This window comes from Pecten maximus, chromosome 9, assembly GCF_902652985.1.
Source record: "Pecten maximus chromosome 9, xPecMax1.1, whole genome shotgun sequence".
Lineage (NCBI taxonomy): Eukaryota > Metazoa > Mollusca > Bivalvia > Pectinida > Pectinidae > Pecten > Pecten maximus.
In genome coordinates, this window is record NC_047023.1 from 44363669 (window position 1) to 44382254 (window position 18586).

The window sequence follows — 18586 nt, forward strand, 5'->3', positions numbered from 1 at the left end:
ATTGAGCTGAAACTTGCCTGAGATGATCCTGATATGATCCCGACCAAGTGTTGTTATTTTTGTTATTTTTCGGGTCGGTCCGAAATCCAAGATGGCCACCATAACCACCATCTTGAAAAACACATTTTAAACTTCTTCTCCAGGTTCATTGGTGCCTTTGAGCTGGGAATGGATGAGGATGTCAAGGAAGGCGAGCCAACATAGTGGGTTTTTTTTTGGCCTCGTAAAAACTTTGACATGGCAGCAATATGGCGGCCATTCTGTAACAAGATTGCGCAATCATGGTTTTCCTGAACAACACCTATTTCAAACTTCTTCTCAAATTCCACTGGTGGAATTCAGCTCTAACTTACCAGAAATGATCCTGAGATGGTCCTTACCAAGTGTAGCTATTTATCGGGTCGGCCAGAAATCCAAGATGGCTGCCATGACAGCCATCTTGAAAAACACATTTTATACTTCTTCTCCAGTTCCACTGGTGCCATTGAGCTGGAAATTGGTGAAGATGTTAAGGAAGCAGGGCCAACAAAGTGTTGTTATTTTTTTGGCCTTGTAAAAACTTTGACATGGCAGCAATGGCGGCCATTTTGTAACATGATTGCGCAATCATGGTTTTCCTGAACAACACCTATTTCAAACTTTTTCTCAAATTCCACCGGTGGGATTCAGCTCTAACTTACCAGAAATGATCCTGAGATGGTCCACACCAAGTGTTGTTATTTATTGGGTTGTTCAGAAATCCAAGATGGCCACCATGGCCAACAGTGCCACTATATACTTGCTACAGAGAATGCATACTACAATAATATAAGGGTTTTAATTTAGAGTCAGATGACCGTTAAGGCCCCTGGGCCTCTTGTTCACTATAGTATACCATCACATGTAATGTCATCAGTTTTGATTTAGAATCGTTTTGATTTACACCAATCCTTCTGTTACCAACTATGATCTACAAATCTGTTCTGTCCTGGCTTTTTATTGACCTTCCATTTTCTTTTGATGGAAAGATTAAATTCGAGGTAAATGTTCATTAAAAGTAAGTTTGACAAGTGTGGAAGTCATTTGATATCTTTTCTTCCAGATTTGTGAATCTCGCGACCTCGCCCAGACCAGCCAGTTTGTGACGGAGATAGTACTGAAATGCTTAGGTTATCCCGGAGTTGATAAATGTCAAACAGAGTTACGGATCTTAGCAGAGTTTGGTTTATCTCTTCACCACCAGGGGACGCTAAAAGGCCAAGGAGTCACATCATTGATGGACGCTCTGAGGAAAGTGGCATCTTCTTTTCCAGAGGTAGATAAAGGATGATATAATAATAACATTATAGAGAAATATTACTTATGTGATAGATGATTACATATTATAGAATCAAGTTAATTAGAATACGGTGAAGTCAATTACCTAATGCCTACCAGGGCCTGACAAAAGTACCCGTTCCCTAGTCCTCAGACGGCACAGATTTTACTGTCAGACAAGTGACTTTTTAGTCTTCAGACGAGCAGATTTTACTGTTGGACAAGTGACTTTTTAGTCCTCAGACGAGCAGATTTTACTGTCGAACAAGTGACTTTTTAGTCCTCAGACGAGCAGATTTTACTGTTGGACAAGTGACATTTTAGTCTTCAGACGGGCAGATTTTACTGTTGGACAAGTGACATTTTAGTCTTCAGACGGGCAGATTTTACTGTCAGACAAGTGACTTTTTAGTCTTCAGACGGGCAGATTTTACTGTCAGACAAGTGACTTTTTAGTCCTCAGACAAGCAGATTTTACTGTCGGACAAGTGACTTTTTAGTCCTCAGACAAGCAGATTTTACTGTCGGACAAGTGACTTTTTAGTCTTCAGACGAGCAGATTTTACTGTCGGACAAGTGACTTTTTAGTCCTCAGACGAGCAGATTTTACTGTCGGACAAGTGACTTTTTAGTCCTCAGACGGGCAGATTTTACTGTCAGACAAGTGACTTTTTAGTCCTCAGACAAGCAGATTTTACTGTCGGACAAGTGACTTTTTAGTCCTCAGACAAGCAGATTTTACTGTCGGACAAGTGACTTTTTAGTCTTCAGACGAGCAGATTTTACTGTCGGACAAGTGACTTTTTAGTCCTCAGACGAGCAGATTTTACTGTCAGACAAGTGACTTTTTAGTCCTCAGACAAGCAGATTTTACTGTCAGACAAGTGACTTTTTAGTCTTCAGACGGGCAGATTTTACTGTCAGACAAGTGACTTTTTAGTCCTCAGACAAGCAGATTTTACTGTCGGACAAGAGACTTTTTATTCCTCAGACGGGCAGATTTTACTGTCAGACAAGTGACTTTTTAGTCCTCAGACAAGCAGATTTTACTGTCAGACAAGAGACTTTTTAGTCCTCAGACGAGCAGATTTTACTGTCAGACAAGTGACTTTTTATTCCTCAGACGGGCAGATTTTACTGTCAGACAAGTGACTTTTTAGTCCTCAGACGGGCAGATTTTACTGTCAGACAAGTGACTTTTTAGTCCTCAGACGAGCAGATTTTACTGTCGGACAAGTGACTTTTTAGTCCTCAGACGGGCAGATTTTACTGTCGAACAAGTGACTTTTTAGTCCTCAGACGGGCAGATTTTACTGTCGGACAAGTGACTTTTATTGTCAACTAGTCTGTTGGTTAAGTAGATGTTTTTGTTATGACCGTTGGTACCCCAAGGTACTTAGTTCCTTTAAACACAATCATGTTGTATAAACAATCCCTGGGGTCTTTGGACTTTGTCTCTGGGTTATATCTTTGAAATAGATGAGATTCCCACCCCATAACCAAATATAACATTGTTCAACATAAAAAAATTGAGCAATAAAACCAGGTGACTGATGCAGACCCTCTGGGCCTCTTGTTTAAATTTTAAAATATAAATAAGAATATATATGGTTCACAAATATTAGCCCTCCCCAAAAATTAATACAAAACTTTTACACTATGGGAGGGGGCTTGTTTGAGGATAAATACAGTACTAAACTTTTACACTATGGGAGGGGGCTTGTTTGAGGATAAATACAGTACTAAACTTTTACACTAGGGGAGGGGGCTTATCTGAGGATAAATACAGTACTAAACTTTTACACTAGGGGAGGGGGCTTACTTGAGGATAAATACAGTACTAAACTTTTACACTATGGGAGGGGGCTTGTTTGAGGATAAATACAGTACTAAACTTTTACACTAGTGGAGGGGGCTTGTTTGAGGATAAATACTGTACTATAAACTTTTACACTATGGGAGGGGGCTTGTTTGAGGATAAATACAGTACTAAACTTTTACACTATGGGAGGGGGCTTGTTTTAGGATAAATACAGTACTATAAACTTTTACACTATGGGAGGGGGCTTGTTTGAGGATAAATACAGTACTAAACTTTTACACTATGGGAGGGGGCTTGTTTGAGGATAAATACAGTACTAAACTTTTACACTAGGGGAGGGGGCTTATCTGAGGATAAATACAGTACTAAACTTTTACACTAGGGGAGGGGGCTTACTTGAGGATAAATACAGTACTAAACTTTTACACTATGGGAGGGGGCTTGTTTGAGGATAAATACAGTACTAAACTTTTACACTAGTGGAGGGGGCTTGTTTGAGGATAAATACTGTACTATAAACTTTTACACTATGGGAGGGGGCTTGTTTGAGGATAAATACAGTACTAAACTTTTACACTATGGGAGGGGGCTTGTTTTAGGATAAATACAGTACTATAAACTTTTACACTATGGGAGGGGGCTTACTTGAGGATAAATACAGTACTATAAACTTTTACACTAGTGGAGGGTATATTTATTTGATGATAAATTATGGATATAGAAATTGACTCCTTATCAGTCATAACTTGTACTCAATGGTGAGGCATCACCACAAGTCCTGTCTACTGATTTTCTCTTTTTTAGGTTATGGCTACTGACCAAAATTTGATCACTATGGCAACCACACTTCTTTCCTGCTCCATTGATCAGGTGCTGTCCCTGCTCATTCTCTGTAAGTTTTTACCACACCTCGCCTAAAGGGCCAAGTAAGCTTATGTGTGATTGGTGCATTCATTGTCAATCTTGTGTCAACTTTTTTCTTATAAACAACTTATTAAAACCAAAAGGCATAGAATCATGATATTTGCCTGTTAGGTTCCTTAGATGAAGCCACATAAAGTTTGCAAAAGGAAATTACTTTGACCCCTATTCAGGTTTACAGGAGTCAAATTTGTTTAAACATTCAAAGGATTTTCTCTGGTTAACTGAAAGATCGAGAATCAAATTCTTTTGATCAACTGAAAAGCAGAACATCATCAACTCTTTACTACGTGATACCATGTGTACAACGCAGACCCATTAGGCCTCTTGTTATTGAAAGATTTTCAAATTAGAAATAAAAGATTTGTTTTTAAGACATTTTCTCATTTATAAATGAAACTTAATTTGTGTGAACTATTTAACTGTATTTAAACATGATTATAATTGTAAGTGGTGTTTGGTAGTCTTTGGTATGGTCTATTTGAATTTTTCATTGTTTAAATCTTTACAATATTACAAAATAACATAAAAAAGAAACAAAAAAGATGTATTTTTCTCAGAAATTATGAGCTAGGCCATACTTTCCTGTGTTAATCATCCCCCTGAGATTAGAAGGGAAATTGTAAGTACTTCCATCTGCACCACCATTTCCGGACAATAACTCAAGTTCACGCGAACTGATCAGACTCCAATTACACAAACTGCTTCCTCATCAGAGTGCTAAGTTGGGATTTTTTTTCAGATCATTGTCACTGACACTATAATAGAAAATTGGTAACCAGATAATAACTCCAGTTTAAGTGGACCTTTTTACAATCCTCATACACTGCTTCCTCATCAACAGTACTTTAACATGCTTTGGATTTCTTTTTGGGTAAAAAATTCAAAGGTCATGGACACTGTCACTAAAATAGAAAATGATTACCAGACAAAAACCCAAGTTCAAGTGGACCTGTTATGCTCATTCTTCACGGACTGCTTCCTCATCAAGAGTGCTTTAAGAGCATGCTTTGGATTTCTTTATGGGTCAAAAAAATCTAATTTCAGGATAGCTTACTTATACATAGAAATTTGGTTTTCTCCCTTATTAGGACTTCTTTTTAAGATTTACTCTTTGGGTCAAAAGTTCAAAGGTCAAGGTGACTATAAGTAGAAAATTGGTTTTCTTGACAATAACTCAAAAAGTGGACCAATCAAGCTCAACCTTCATACACTGCTTCTCATTTAGAATTGCTTGCTTGGTATTTCTTTTCGGGTCAAAATGTCTTGGATAAAGGTCAGCGATAACTGTTTTATTAGGTCATCTGACCCGAAGGGTCAGGATGACCTATAGTCATCATGCTTCGTCCGTCGTCGTGCGCCGTCCGCCGTGCGCCGTGCGCCGTCCGCCGTCCGCCGTGCGTAAACTTTTCACATTTCAATCTTCTTCTCAAGTTCCACCAGTGGGATTAAGCTGAAACTTGCCTGAAATGATCCTGAGATGGTCCTGACCAAGTGTTGTTATTTTTCGGGTCAGTCCGAAATCCAAGATGGCCGCCATAGCCGCCATTTTGAAAACACATTTTAAACTTCTTCTCAAGTTCCACCAGTGCTGTTGGGCTGAAACTTGCCTGAAATGATCCTGAGATGATCCCGACCAAGTGTTGTTATTTTTCGGGTCGGTCCGAAATCCAAGATGGCCGCCATAGCCGCCATCTTGAAAAACACATTTTAAACTTCTTCTCAAGTTCTTCCAGTGCTGTTGGGCTGATACTTGCCAGAAATGATCCTGAGATGATCCCCACCAAGTGTTGTTATTTTTTGGGCCGATTCGAAATCCAAGATGGCCGACATAGCCGCCATCCTGAAAAACACATTTTAAACTTCTTCCCAAGTTCCACCAGTGCTATTGAGCTAAAAATTGCCTGAAATGATCCTGATTTGATCCCGACCAAGTGTTGTTATTTTTCGGGTTGGGCCGAAATCCAAGATGGCCACCATAACCACTATTTTCAAAAACACATTTTAAACTTTTTGTCAAGTTCCACCTGTGCTGTTGGGCTGAAACTTGCCTGAAATGTTTCTGAGATAATCCCGACCAAGTATTGTTATTTTTTAGATTGGTCTGAAATGCAAGATGGCCACCATATCCGCCATCTTAAAAAACACATTTTAAACTTCTTCTCCAGTTCCACTGGTGCCATTGAGCTCGAAATTGGTGAGGATGTTAAGGAAGGAGGGCAAACTGAGTGTTGTTATTTTTTTGGCCTCGTAAAAACTTTGGCATGGCAGCAATGGCGGCCATTTTGTAACATGATTGCGCAATCATGGTTTTCCTGAACAACACCTATTTCAAACTTCTTCTCAAATTCCACACCGTGGGATTCAGCTCTAACTTACCAGAAATTATCCTTAGATGGTCCAGACCAAGTGTTATTATTTATTGGGTCGGTCAGAAATCCAAGATGGCCACCATGGCCAACAGTGCCATTATATACTTGCTACAGAGAATGCATACTACAATAATATAAGGGTTTTAATTTAGAGTCAGATGACCGTTAAGGCCCCTGGGCCTCTTGTTTTGAGGTTACATCTGTTGTTGTCGATTCTATTCTTTAAAATAGCAGGGGTCGCGGTGGCCGAGTGGTTAAGGTGTCCCGACACTTTATCACTAGCCCTTCACCTCTGGGCCGGGGTGGCCGAGTGGTTAAGGTGTCCCGACACTTTATCACTAGCCCTCCACCTCTGGGTGGGGCCGCGGTGGCCGAGTGGTTAAGGTGTCCCGACACTTTATCACTAGCCCTTCACCTCTGGGCCGGGGTGGCCGAGTGGTTAAGATGTCCCGACACTTTATCACTAGCCTTCCACCTCTGGGTGGGGCCGCGGTGGCCGAGTGGTTAAGGTGTCCCGACACTTTATCACTAGCCTTCCACCTCTGGGGGGCCGCGGTGGCCGAGTGGTTAAGGTGTCCCGACACTTTAACACTAGCCCTCCTGTTGACCTCTGGGTTGCGAGTTCGAAACCTACGTGGGGCAGTTGCCAGGTACTGACCGTAGGCCGTTGTTTTTTCTCCGGGTACTCCGGCTTTCCTCCACCTCCAAAACCTGGCACGTCCTTAAATGACCCTGGCTGTTAATAGGACGTTAAACAGAAACAAACCAAACCAAACTTTAAAATAGCAGATAATGAAAAGCAACCATTGACTACCATAAAATAACACTACATCCATACACTTTACAGCTTCATTAGTGTCTGATACATTTTCCTCCCAATTAAATGTTCCAAAGAATATTTAATTTCCCTTTGAAGGTAAGCAGGTCCTGGAGACAGATAGCAGTGATATCAGTCCAGTGGGAGCCAGGATGTTGATACTGCCCATGCTCCAGATTCTGGCCACACCCAGGTCTGAGTTGATTGGTCGACAGCTGGGTATCCTTCACAGCTTGGCAGGGGACATCATTCTAAACATTGAGAAGGGAAGAGCCGTTTCTAATGAAATGGTAAGATGTTTAGGTATCAAGAAAGTTAAGTCTGCAAGACAGAAAATGAATTATTAATTAAGTTCACATGACAGTGAGGAATATATAGCTATAATGTAAATGAAGACCTCAGAATACTCCTGGCAAAATTTGTTATATAGATTGATTACTACCAGAAAAGAAATGCTGTTCAAACAAACTCCATAGGGATGTCTGAAATACATTCACTGAAACCAAAATTTGATATATATTTACAATGGGTATTGTTCTAATGAGCCCGGGGCCCTTAAATGCCTCAGACAATGGGTATTGTTCTATTGAACCTGGGCCCATACATGCCTTAGACAATGGGTATTGTTTTGATGTACCCTATACTGGCCCATGGTTGGTAATATGTAATGTTGATCCTTAGGAGACTTGCGATCTATGTTGGTCCTGAATGTATATTTATATTACTTATCTAACCATTCCTCTCAGATGTGTGTAGGTAAAGTGAAAATCACTTTCAGACATTGAACTGTCTTAAATCTGAATGTCTATTGAAGTATTGGCCACAAGGGAATCAATTGTGTATTCTATGTCTCTACATCCACAGACACTACAGCGAGACAGGAGGGTTGGGATGACCACAGCTAGTTATGAGGATCAAAACTTTGTCAACTGGACAACAGTCTTCTCAATTCAGTCCGATCAAGCTGTGTCGTGGATGGACAGTCTGATGTCATCACTAAAACTGACCAATTGCATCCCATTTTCATTGACGAACCTAGTTTCTGCATTGTTTACCATGAGCAGGAGTGAAGAGGAGGCCAGTCTGGCCCTTAAGACGTTGACCCTGATAGCCAATCAAGACAGCACTCAGGTAGGCCCAGTATTACAGCTGTCTTGTTAACCATTTGTTAGAGTTATCTCCCTTAAAATTTGATGACAAATGTGGTTTGAGGTACTAGTACTAACAAATACTATAGAACCTGGTAACAAGCAGACAAGTCAAGATAAACAGAGAGTGTTATTAAGCATTTTCTTAGGCTAACAAGTATGTAGTATGTCAATAGACATTTTAAATAAGATTTTTATGCATCGTGATGTTTTATTATTAATCAACACTCTGTCACTTTCATCAGACAAATGACCGAAGCCTGTACACTGAGGAGTGAAGTGTACAAGATTGTAATCAAATTGAGAGGTCGTTTAGGCTAAACTATAATTCATATGTTCAAAAAATATTGGAAATCAATTATTCTTTTGACATTCTTCAAAGAATGAAAAAAACTAAGATTAAAGCTTTGTAAATCAAAAATCCTCAATCTGCCCTTTAACTTTCCACAGGCTCCTTGGTTTCTTCCTCTGATGCTGTACCAGTTAAGAAGGGAGAGCACTCCGTCTGTCCGATTTGAAATCATGATGACCATACCAAAGCTTGCTACACACAAGGTACATCTCAGTGCTTTTATTTTTGTGTGGCTGGGTAGTGCAGTGGTAACACTCTGATCACCTGCCCGACCACACAGGTTTTCCCCGGGTACTCTGATCACCTGTCGGACCACACAGGTTTTCCCCGAGTACTCTGATCACCTGTCGGACCACACAGGTTTTCCCCGGGTACTCTGATCACCTGTCGGACCACACAGGTTTTCCCCGAGTACTCTGATCACCTGTCGGACCACACAGGTTTTCCCCGGGTACTCTGATCACCTGTCGGACCACACAGGTTTTCCCCGGGCTCTGATCACCTGTCGGACCACACATGTTTTCCCAGGTACTCTGATCACCTGTCCGACCACACAGGTTTTCCCCGGGTACTCTGATCACCTGTCCGACCACACAGGTTTTCCCTGGGTACTCTGATTACCTGTCCGACCACACAGGTTTTCCCCGTGTACTCTGATCACCTGTCGGACCACACAGGTTTTCCCTGGGTACTCTGATCACCTGTCGGACCACACAGGTATTCCCCGGGGTCTGATCACCTGTCCGACCACACAGGTATTCCCCGGGTACTCTGATCACCTGTCAGACCACACAGGTTTTCCCCGGGGTCTGATCACCTGTCCGACCACACAGGTTTTCCCGTGTACTCTGATCACCTATCCGACCACACAGGTTTTCCCGGGTACTCTGATCACCTGTCGGACCACACAGGTTTTCCCTGGGTACTCTGATCACCTGCCCGACCACACAGGTTTTCCCGGGTACTCTGATCACCTGTCCGACCACACAGGTTTTCCCCGGGTACTCTGATCACCTGCCCGACCACACAGGTTTTCCCGGGTACTCTGATCACCTGCCCGACCACACAGGTTCCCCGTGTACTCTGATCACCTGCCTGACCACACAGGTGTGTGTTGGACCTATCCTTGTATACTATGATGATGTATATATTACCAGGTGTGTATTGGACCTATCCTTGTATACTATGATGCATATATTACCAGGTGTGTATTGGACCTATCCTTGTATACTATGATGTATATATTACCAGGTGTGTGTTGGACCTATCCTTGTATACTATGATGTATATATTACATGTACCAGGTGTGTGTTGGACCTATCCTTGTATACTATGATGTATATATTACCAGGTGTGTATTGGACCTATCCTTGTATACTATGTTGATGTATATATTACCAGGTGTGTGTTGGACCTATCCTTGTATACTATGATGTATATATTACCAGGTGGGTGTTGGACCTATCCTTGTATACTATGATGTATATATTACCAGGTGTGTGTTGGACCTATCCTTGTATACTATGATGTATATATTACCAGGTGTGTGTTGGACCTATCCTGAGAACCATTCAGTCCTTTGGTACTTTTCCGGCTATGAGGGGCCTTTACCTGCAGATGTTAACAGATTTATGGAAGATCCAGGACCGGTGTTTTCCACAGTTGCTAATGGAAACAAATAAAGGATCCTCTGATTCTCTGGAAGTGTTACTTTCCAAGGCCAAGGCCATCAGAGATGTATGCAAATTAAGGTAGGTAAATATGTAAATTGGTTGATGAATATTCAAATTTTATAGATCAGCATGCAGTTTTGGTGATTATGTTAAATATGTTGATAAAGGTTGCTGTTATATAATGTTAGGTAGGTAATAATTACCTTTAAATGTTAATGAATGTGCAAATCAAGGTTAAATTATCAAATAAATGTTAATGAATGTGCAAATCAAGATTGAATTATCAGAAAAAAGGTTAATGTCTATCAAATCAAGGTTAAATTATTAAAAAATGGTTAATATGTAAATTAAGATATATACAGATGGTGTTGAATCACGTGGTAAGTTGTTAATGATAAGTTGTATTTTACAGACCAGAACAACATGGCTCAGATATGCTCGTTCCGTTATCGGACATCCTCAGCCAGTGTACGAGAGAGGAGGAGGCTGCGGTGTCCTCCCTAGCTCTAGAAGGATTGTACTTCCTGTGTGAAGCAGAGGTAGCCACTTTATAAGGCCAACCCTATTATATCTGTCATTGTATACTGCAAAAGATTGGCAGGTTCATTTTCATAGATAACGTTTCAAATGCTATTTTTATAACTTGATAATATAGGAGAATAATATAGTAAACAAATTGTAAAAAGAAGAAATTGAAATATTCTTTTCTAATAAGAGAAATATATAAAGTGATTCTTATTGTTTGTGTCAGATTTAACAACATGTAATGTGACCTATTGTTTTGTCACAAACAACATTACACCAAAATTTACCTCATTTATACGTACGTGCTATATCCCTTTTATATAGCCATTGTGCTCTGTCCCTCGTCGTGTGCCATGCGCCATCCGTAAACTTTTCACATTTCAAACTTCTTCTCAAGTTCCACCAGTAGGATTGAGTTGAAACTTGCCAGAAGTGATCCTGAGATGATCCTGACCAAGTGTTGTTATTTTTCGGGTCGTTCCCAAATCCAAGATGGCCGCCATAGCTGCCATCTTGAAAAAAACATTTTGAACTTTTTCTCAAATTCCACCAGTGCTATTCAGCTGAAACTTGCCTGAAATGATCCCGGGATGATCCCGACCAAGTATGGTTATTTTTCGGAGTGGTCTGAAATCCATGATGGCCGCGATGGCCGCCATCTTGAAAAACACATTTTTAATTTCTTCCCAAGTTACACCAGTGCTATTGAGCTGAAACTTGCCTGAAATGATCCTGAGATGATCCTGACCAAGTGTTGTTATTTTTGAGACTGATCCGAAATCCAAAATAGCCGCCATTGCCGCCATCTTGAAAAACATATTTCAAACTTCTTCTCCAGTTCCACTCGTGCCATTGAACAGGAAATTGGTGACGATGTTAAGGAAGAGGAGCCAACAAAAAAGTGTTGTTATTTTTCTGCATCATAAAAACTGATTGCGCAATCATGGTTTTCCTGAACAACTGTGACCTATTTCAAACTTCTTCTCAAGTTCCACTGTTGGGATTCAGCACTAACTTACCTGAAATAACCCTAAAATAATCCTGACTAAGTGTTGTTATTTTTCGGGTCTGTCTGAATCCAAGATGGCCACCATGACCGCCGTCTTGAAAAACATTTTAAACTTCTTCTCCAGTTCCACTCGTGCCATTGAACAGGAAATTGGTGAGGATGTTAAGGAAGGGGAGCCAACAAAGTGTTGTTATTTTTCGGCCTCGTAAAAACTTTGACATGGCAGCCACACAGCCATTTTGTAACATTATTGCGCAATCATGGTTTTCCTGAACAACACCTATTTCAAATTTCATCTCAAGTTCTACCAGTGGGATTCAGCTCTTACTTACCTAAAATGATCCTGAGATGATCCTTACCAAGTGTTGTTTATTTTCTGCTCTGTCCAAAATCCACAATGGCCGTCATGACCATTAGTGTGCCACTATACTTGCTACTGAGTATGTATGCTACAATTGTACAAGGGTCTTTAGAGTCAGATGACTGTTAAGGCCCCTGGGCCTCTTGTTTTATCTAAATTACAAAATGTGCCATTTATTCAGTAGCAGCATAAAAAAACAAGATATCTTATTTTCATTATCTCATCTGTTATTTTAAAGTTCATAAAATACATTTTATAAAAATTCAATAGAAACTGATTTAAGACCTTATATATTTGGTTTGAAATACACTTTTTTAAAATGTTTACCAACAAGCATTGGCAATTAACCTCACATTTAAGGCAATGTTTCTTTTTGTCGTTTAATCATATTTCTAATGTTTTTAATCTATCAAGTTATTAAAAATGTCTATGATGCAGCCAATATGTCTGACTGCCATTATTTCCTGGTCATTTCTTTCCACCTCTTGACACATTCCTTATTTTCTATCTTTCCTCAGGTTATTAACATCCTGTCTGCCTGGTCCGTGCTTGCTGACAGTCTTGTCCGGGATTCTCGGTACGAAACACATCTCTCCTAATCATTTTCTTTTCTTCAATTTATATTTTGGCATTTCGCATTTTTCAGGGATTTTGCAGCCATAGAAAAGATAGCTGTGAAATCATTTTTTTATCTCAAGTATCAAAATATTGGAAGTTTAAAGACAAAAAAGATGTCTGATATTTCATGCTTGAAAGAATACCTAGTATATATGATGATCAAGGAGTCTTACTGCAGTTATACCCATCAGCTATAGAAATATATCTGTATAATGTAAACATTTCTTTTAATTCGTTAAATCAGCCAAAAATAGCTCTTGCTTCTAGACCCTACGAAATTGCCAGTCAGCGTAGACTTATATTTCTGGCCCTATCAAATGATTGTTTTGTTAGTTTGATATTTAAAGTATTCTTTGACTTATGTGCAATATGGATAAGAAATATTTGTGAAAAGAAATCATTGCCAGAAATTAATTCTATATTGTCCCAAGCACGTCCAAAATTTCACAAAATAGAAATTATTTTCCAAAGTTAAATCACTTTTGTCCTTGTTAGACCCCACATGAACAGCCATGTAAAGAAATAAAGACAACCACACATGATCTGACTAAACTGTAGACCACTGATCAAACTCACACCAAAACATTAACCCAACAGGCGTATACAATTTCATTTAATTTGAATTCAATCAATGAAATATGTTGGTTGAAAAGTCAGAACAAAAGAGAAAATCATGTATTCCGGAAAAATCCATCAAACATTTCCAAGGCTTTTTGTAAGGATTCGAGGAAACCTATTGAACACTTTGGTCTAGATAAATAGCTGGTGACGAGGGACATACAGATTGGATTTTATTGTAGAAGCCAGGCTGACATTTGTCGAACAATCACTCCGTTTCAAATGTACTTCAGTGTTAGTCTACCATAGGCATACATGCCATATTTTTGGGAGACCAATAAGGGAGATTGATGATTATTTTAAGGGAATTTTGCCTAAAATAAGGGAGATTTGTGCGCGACATAAATATCAACATTTTTACTCAATTTTTTAGCAATTAACTAATTTTGAAAGTGATAAAGAATATTTGTATTTATTTTAGATATTAATCATATTGTATATGCAAACAACAAAAAGTTGTATAAGGTAAAAAATGCAATAAGTATACATTCAGATTCTGATGATATGAATTTTTTTTCCGATTTTTTTTATGCAACACAAAAAGTTTCACAGCTTTATGCATATTGCATAACAGCATTTGAAAAGGGTATATTATAATTACATGTAGCTAAAGATTAAGACAAGCAAGTTATTCATTTATCAGTTTGGATTTTCTTAAAAATAGAAAGCTTGATCCACTCTGAGGGAACACATCAGTTGTAAAAATCACCATGAAATGTCCTGTGGGATACCTTATGTTGGACCATTTAGATATAAAAATATTCCAAGTGTGCAAGTGTATACATGAAATTATGAGAACGGAAGATGTTAATGTTAGGAGACTGCAGTAAATCTTATCACGTTCATTCTAGATTTTGTATATTGTCTCTGTCATGGACTGTACAGTCATTGTAAACACCATGATTGACCACTTTGTAACGACCAACAGATGTGCTAATTTTGATAGTTTTCTAAAAGAAAATATCGGATTTCATCTTGCTATCACTGATCAACGATACACATGGTAAATGAAAAACACGTGTGATTTTGCGTCTGACCAGACTGAGACTCTGTATCAATTATCATCATCAAAGTATGGTCCTAAAAGAAAACAAACCATGATTCAAGTCTGTTAGCTAAGGGGGTTAAAGTTGTTTGTAAACGACTTGCCTTTATTTCATGGTGATAGATATTCTAGCGCAAACATTACACTAGCCAGAGCTTCGTGTGAAAGCCGTGTCAAACAGGCGCCATTTTGATTGAGTGATCACGTGAACAGATGGATCACGTGATCGCTAAATTTAGCCAAATCTCGCGAGAAAAAGACTGAATTGTAAACAAAAATGGCGTCGGCAAAAATACCGGAGGGAATTACAAAATACGGGAATTTTGGCTCTCCTGCCGGGAGGAAATAAATGACTTGAAAATAAGGGAGATTTTGTCTCACGCCGGGAGGTATGGCATGTATGCATAGGGACCAACGATATCTGTTCTCGCGAACTTGATAGTTGTGTGAGAATGAAATGACATCCTTACCTAGTGAACAGGAAACTTATAACCAACACTTACAGCAAAGGTTGATTTTGATGATACTTTTAACCTCGCTAACAAATGATATCACAAGAGTTATGAATCAGAAACACTTTATTTGTCTATCTTTTATTTTTAATACACAATAAAAACTTAAAAAAAATTTCTCCAAAAAACTAATTTGAAGGTGGCATTTCAAGTTATTATGGTAAAATTTCAAAATATGTTTATAGAGCAACTGCTACTTTTTTTCACACCGTCTGTCCATAAACAAAGCTTGTTATCACTATTTCTTGAAAAGTGCTTGAGGGATATTTCTCATATTTCAAAGGTTAGTTGCCCTTGGTCAGTAGTTGGATTGGGGAAGCAAAATCACCAAACAGCAGCATTCTTGGATTTGACAGTTTATATTTGTTATTCATAATTGTCAGAAAGTCCTTCTGAGATCTTCTTTAAGCTTCATCTGTAGGTTTGTCATGTTATCAAATGTTTAACAGGAAGAGGGGCATGAAGGGGGATATAGAGATGAGATCACATTCCATAGGACTGTTAGAGATCATTAAATGGTGGGCACCAAGATCCCTCTGGGATCCATTTTTTTTTTAAATATTACAGCATTTCAGAAAATTTGCATATACAACAAATGACACAAATGTTTCCAATTCATAAGAAAATCTAACTAAAAAAATTTAAAAATTTTCAATTATACATTAATTGTACATAAAGTATAGATGTTTTCATAGTAGATCTAACTGTAAAGGCTTCAAAATTTTGAAGGCAAATAATGCGTAGATTTAAGATAATTTTTTCATTGAGTTAGTTAGTTATGAATACTTAACAGTCCATAAATACTATCAAGGTAATCAGACCAAAAAAGATGAGGCAAAAGAACAGTCCATCAACACTATCACAGTCATTAGGGCTAAAAAAAGATGAGTCAAAAGAACATTTAAAATTGAATTTATAAATAGAGTATGTGCCAAATAAAATCTTCACCTTATAACTGTTAAATGTGATGTACATTCTCACCTGTCTATATGTAAATTTAGGAACAGTAAGTACATGTATATGCCACTGAGATTTCTTTATCATTCATTTCAGACCTGCTGTGGTTGTAAAAATCTGTGAACTGTTTTCCCTCGTCCCATCATTGGTAGAAGAGACAGCAGAATATGAGGTAAGCTGATGTTGTCCTTGTATTATGTGAAGTTTATCTGGATAAGTGACCTTCGACCACATTTGAGGTCACAGTGTAGAAATGCATTAAAATTGTTTCTGTAATTTCTTCTAAATGACTCATGATATAGTACCACTCTCTACCAGAACTACTGTGACTGAGTGACAGTGAAATACTACGGACTGTTGATCTGTGACATAGGAGGATGTACTAATCTTAGCTTTTGATTCCTAGGTTGTTTTTATTTTTACAAGGTTTTCCATGCTTTTATAAACCTCAGAAAACTTGAAAAATCCTTGAAAATTGGACAGTCAAGAAATTTGAGAGGTCAACTCAATGTGAAAGGTCACCTCAGTGTCAAGGTCACCTCAGTGTTTAAGGTCACTACAGTATTAGAGGTCACCTCAGTGTAAAGGTCACTTCAGTGTTAAAGGTCACTTCAGTGTTAAAGGTCACTTCAGTGTTAAAGGTCACTTCAGTGTTTAAGGTCACCTCAGTGTTAAAGGTCACTTCAGTGTAAAGGTCATCTCATTGTTGAAGGTCACCTCACTGTTAAAGGTCAACCCAATGAAATGTTTCAACAAAATCATCTCTTCATAAGATGCAGAACTATAAATAACCTCTTCTGCAAAAGAGCTGTACAGGTCTATGATTTCTCTAAATCACTTGATGACCTGTTAGCCTGGGGTCAGGATATAGACCAGTAACATACTGTGAGAAGTGTTTTAACTTTGATCAAATGAAAGACATGGACAAACTTTCAAGACCAGATAGACCAATTGCTTTAAGATATATTCAACTTAATTTAAGAAATATTTAACGATGATTCGTGTATTGTTGCAGGATATACAACGAGGACGAGGATATTTTGCAATTAAATTAATAACGAAGGCCGCAGGCAAATTAACAGATACAAATTTATTGAAAGACTAACCCATTAGCCCACTCGGCTATAGCAACCTTTTATAAAATGTGTGAATATTTAAAAATTATAACAGCCGTGACTCACTACCGTGTATTATTGGCACGAGCGTGGGTTATTGGAAAATAATACATGGTTTTAAACCAATCAAAACTGGCATTACATAGCAAACATGGTAGAATACTTACTAATTAAGAGTGTCAGACACCAGATAGTTGGTGTCATGTAAGTAAGGACAGTGCCAATTTGGGAAATGGACTTTTAGACTTGGGAAGCAGTTGAGCATAAAAATGCCTGAATTACCAAAAGTTCTTTGGTGTTGTTAGAAGACATTTCTGTCAAGATCCCAGACAGAAATCATACCCAGATCTTCATCCTGATAATTCCTGGCTCTAACAACTAAGCCAAAAAAACTGGGTAATACAGACTGTATGCAATACTTATACAAGTCACATCGACCTCATTCATCAGCTGGGTGACAGAGACTGTATTTAATACTAACACAAGTCACATCGACCTCATTCATCAGCTGGGTGACAGACACTGTATTTAATACTAATACAAGCCACACCAACAAGGTTGTACAAGTTCGGACTAGATCAACAGTAAATATTGTACAAGTTTAGACTACATCAACAGTAAATGTTGTACAAGTTTAGACTACATCAACAGTAAATGTTGTACAAGTTTGACTTAGATCGACAGTAAATGTTGTACATGTTTAGGTTAGATCAACAGTAAATGTTGTACAAGTTTGACTTAGATCGACAGTAAATGTTGTACATGTTTAGGTTAGATCAACAGTAAATGTTGTACAAGTTTGACTTAGATCGACAGTAAATGTTGTACAAGTTTGGGTTAGATCAACAGTAAAGGTTGTACAAGTTTGGACTAGATCAACAGTAAATGTTGTACAAGTTTCAAATAGATCAACAGTAAATGTTGTACAAGTTTGGGTTAGATCAACAGTAAATGTTGTACAAGTTTGGACTAGATCAACAGTAAAGGTTGTACAGGATTGGACTAGATCAACAGTAAATGTTGTACAAGTTTGGGTTAGATCAACAGTAAATGTTGTACAAGTTTGGACTAGATCAACAGTAAATGTTGTACAAGTTTGGGTTAGATCAACAGTAAATGTTGTACAAGTTTGGACTAGATCAACAGTATAGTTTGTACAAGTTTGGACTAGATCAATAGTTAATGTTGTACAAGTTTGGGTTAGATCAACAGTAAGTGTTGTACAAGTTTGGACTAGATCAACAGTTAATGTTGTACAAGTTTGGGTTAGATCAACAGTAAATGTTGTACAAGTTTGGACTAGATCAACATTAAATGTTGTACAAGTTTGGACTAGATCAACAGTAAATGTTGTACAGGATTGGACTAGATCAACAGTAAATGTTGTACAAGTTTGGGTTAGATCAACAGTAAATGTTGTACAAG

The 18586-nt window shown here is 38.4% G+C and overlaps 1 protein-coding gene across 1 annotated transcript in view; it reads left to right on the forward strand.

The window, feature by feature from the left end:
- Positions 1 to 18586, forward strand: part of LOC117335085 (focadhesin-like) — a 393213-nt gene that overhangs the window by 300329 nt on the left and 74298 nt on the right. The window contains 9 exon segments of the mRNA XM_033895005.1: positions 1082 to 1294; positions 3923 to 4010; positions 7328 to 7518; positions 8093 to 8359; positions 8827 to 8931; positions 10271 to 10479; positions 10814 to 10940; positions 12815 to 12873; positions 16143 to 16218. Coding sequence (XP_033750896.1) covers positions 1082 to 1294; positions 3923 to 4010; positions 7328 to 7518; positions 8093 to 8359; positions 8827 to 8931; positions 10271 to 10479; positions 10814 to 10940; positions 12815 to 12873; positions 16143 to 16218 — 1335 coding nt within the window.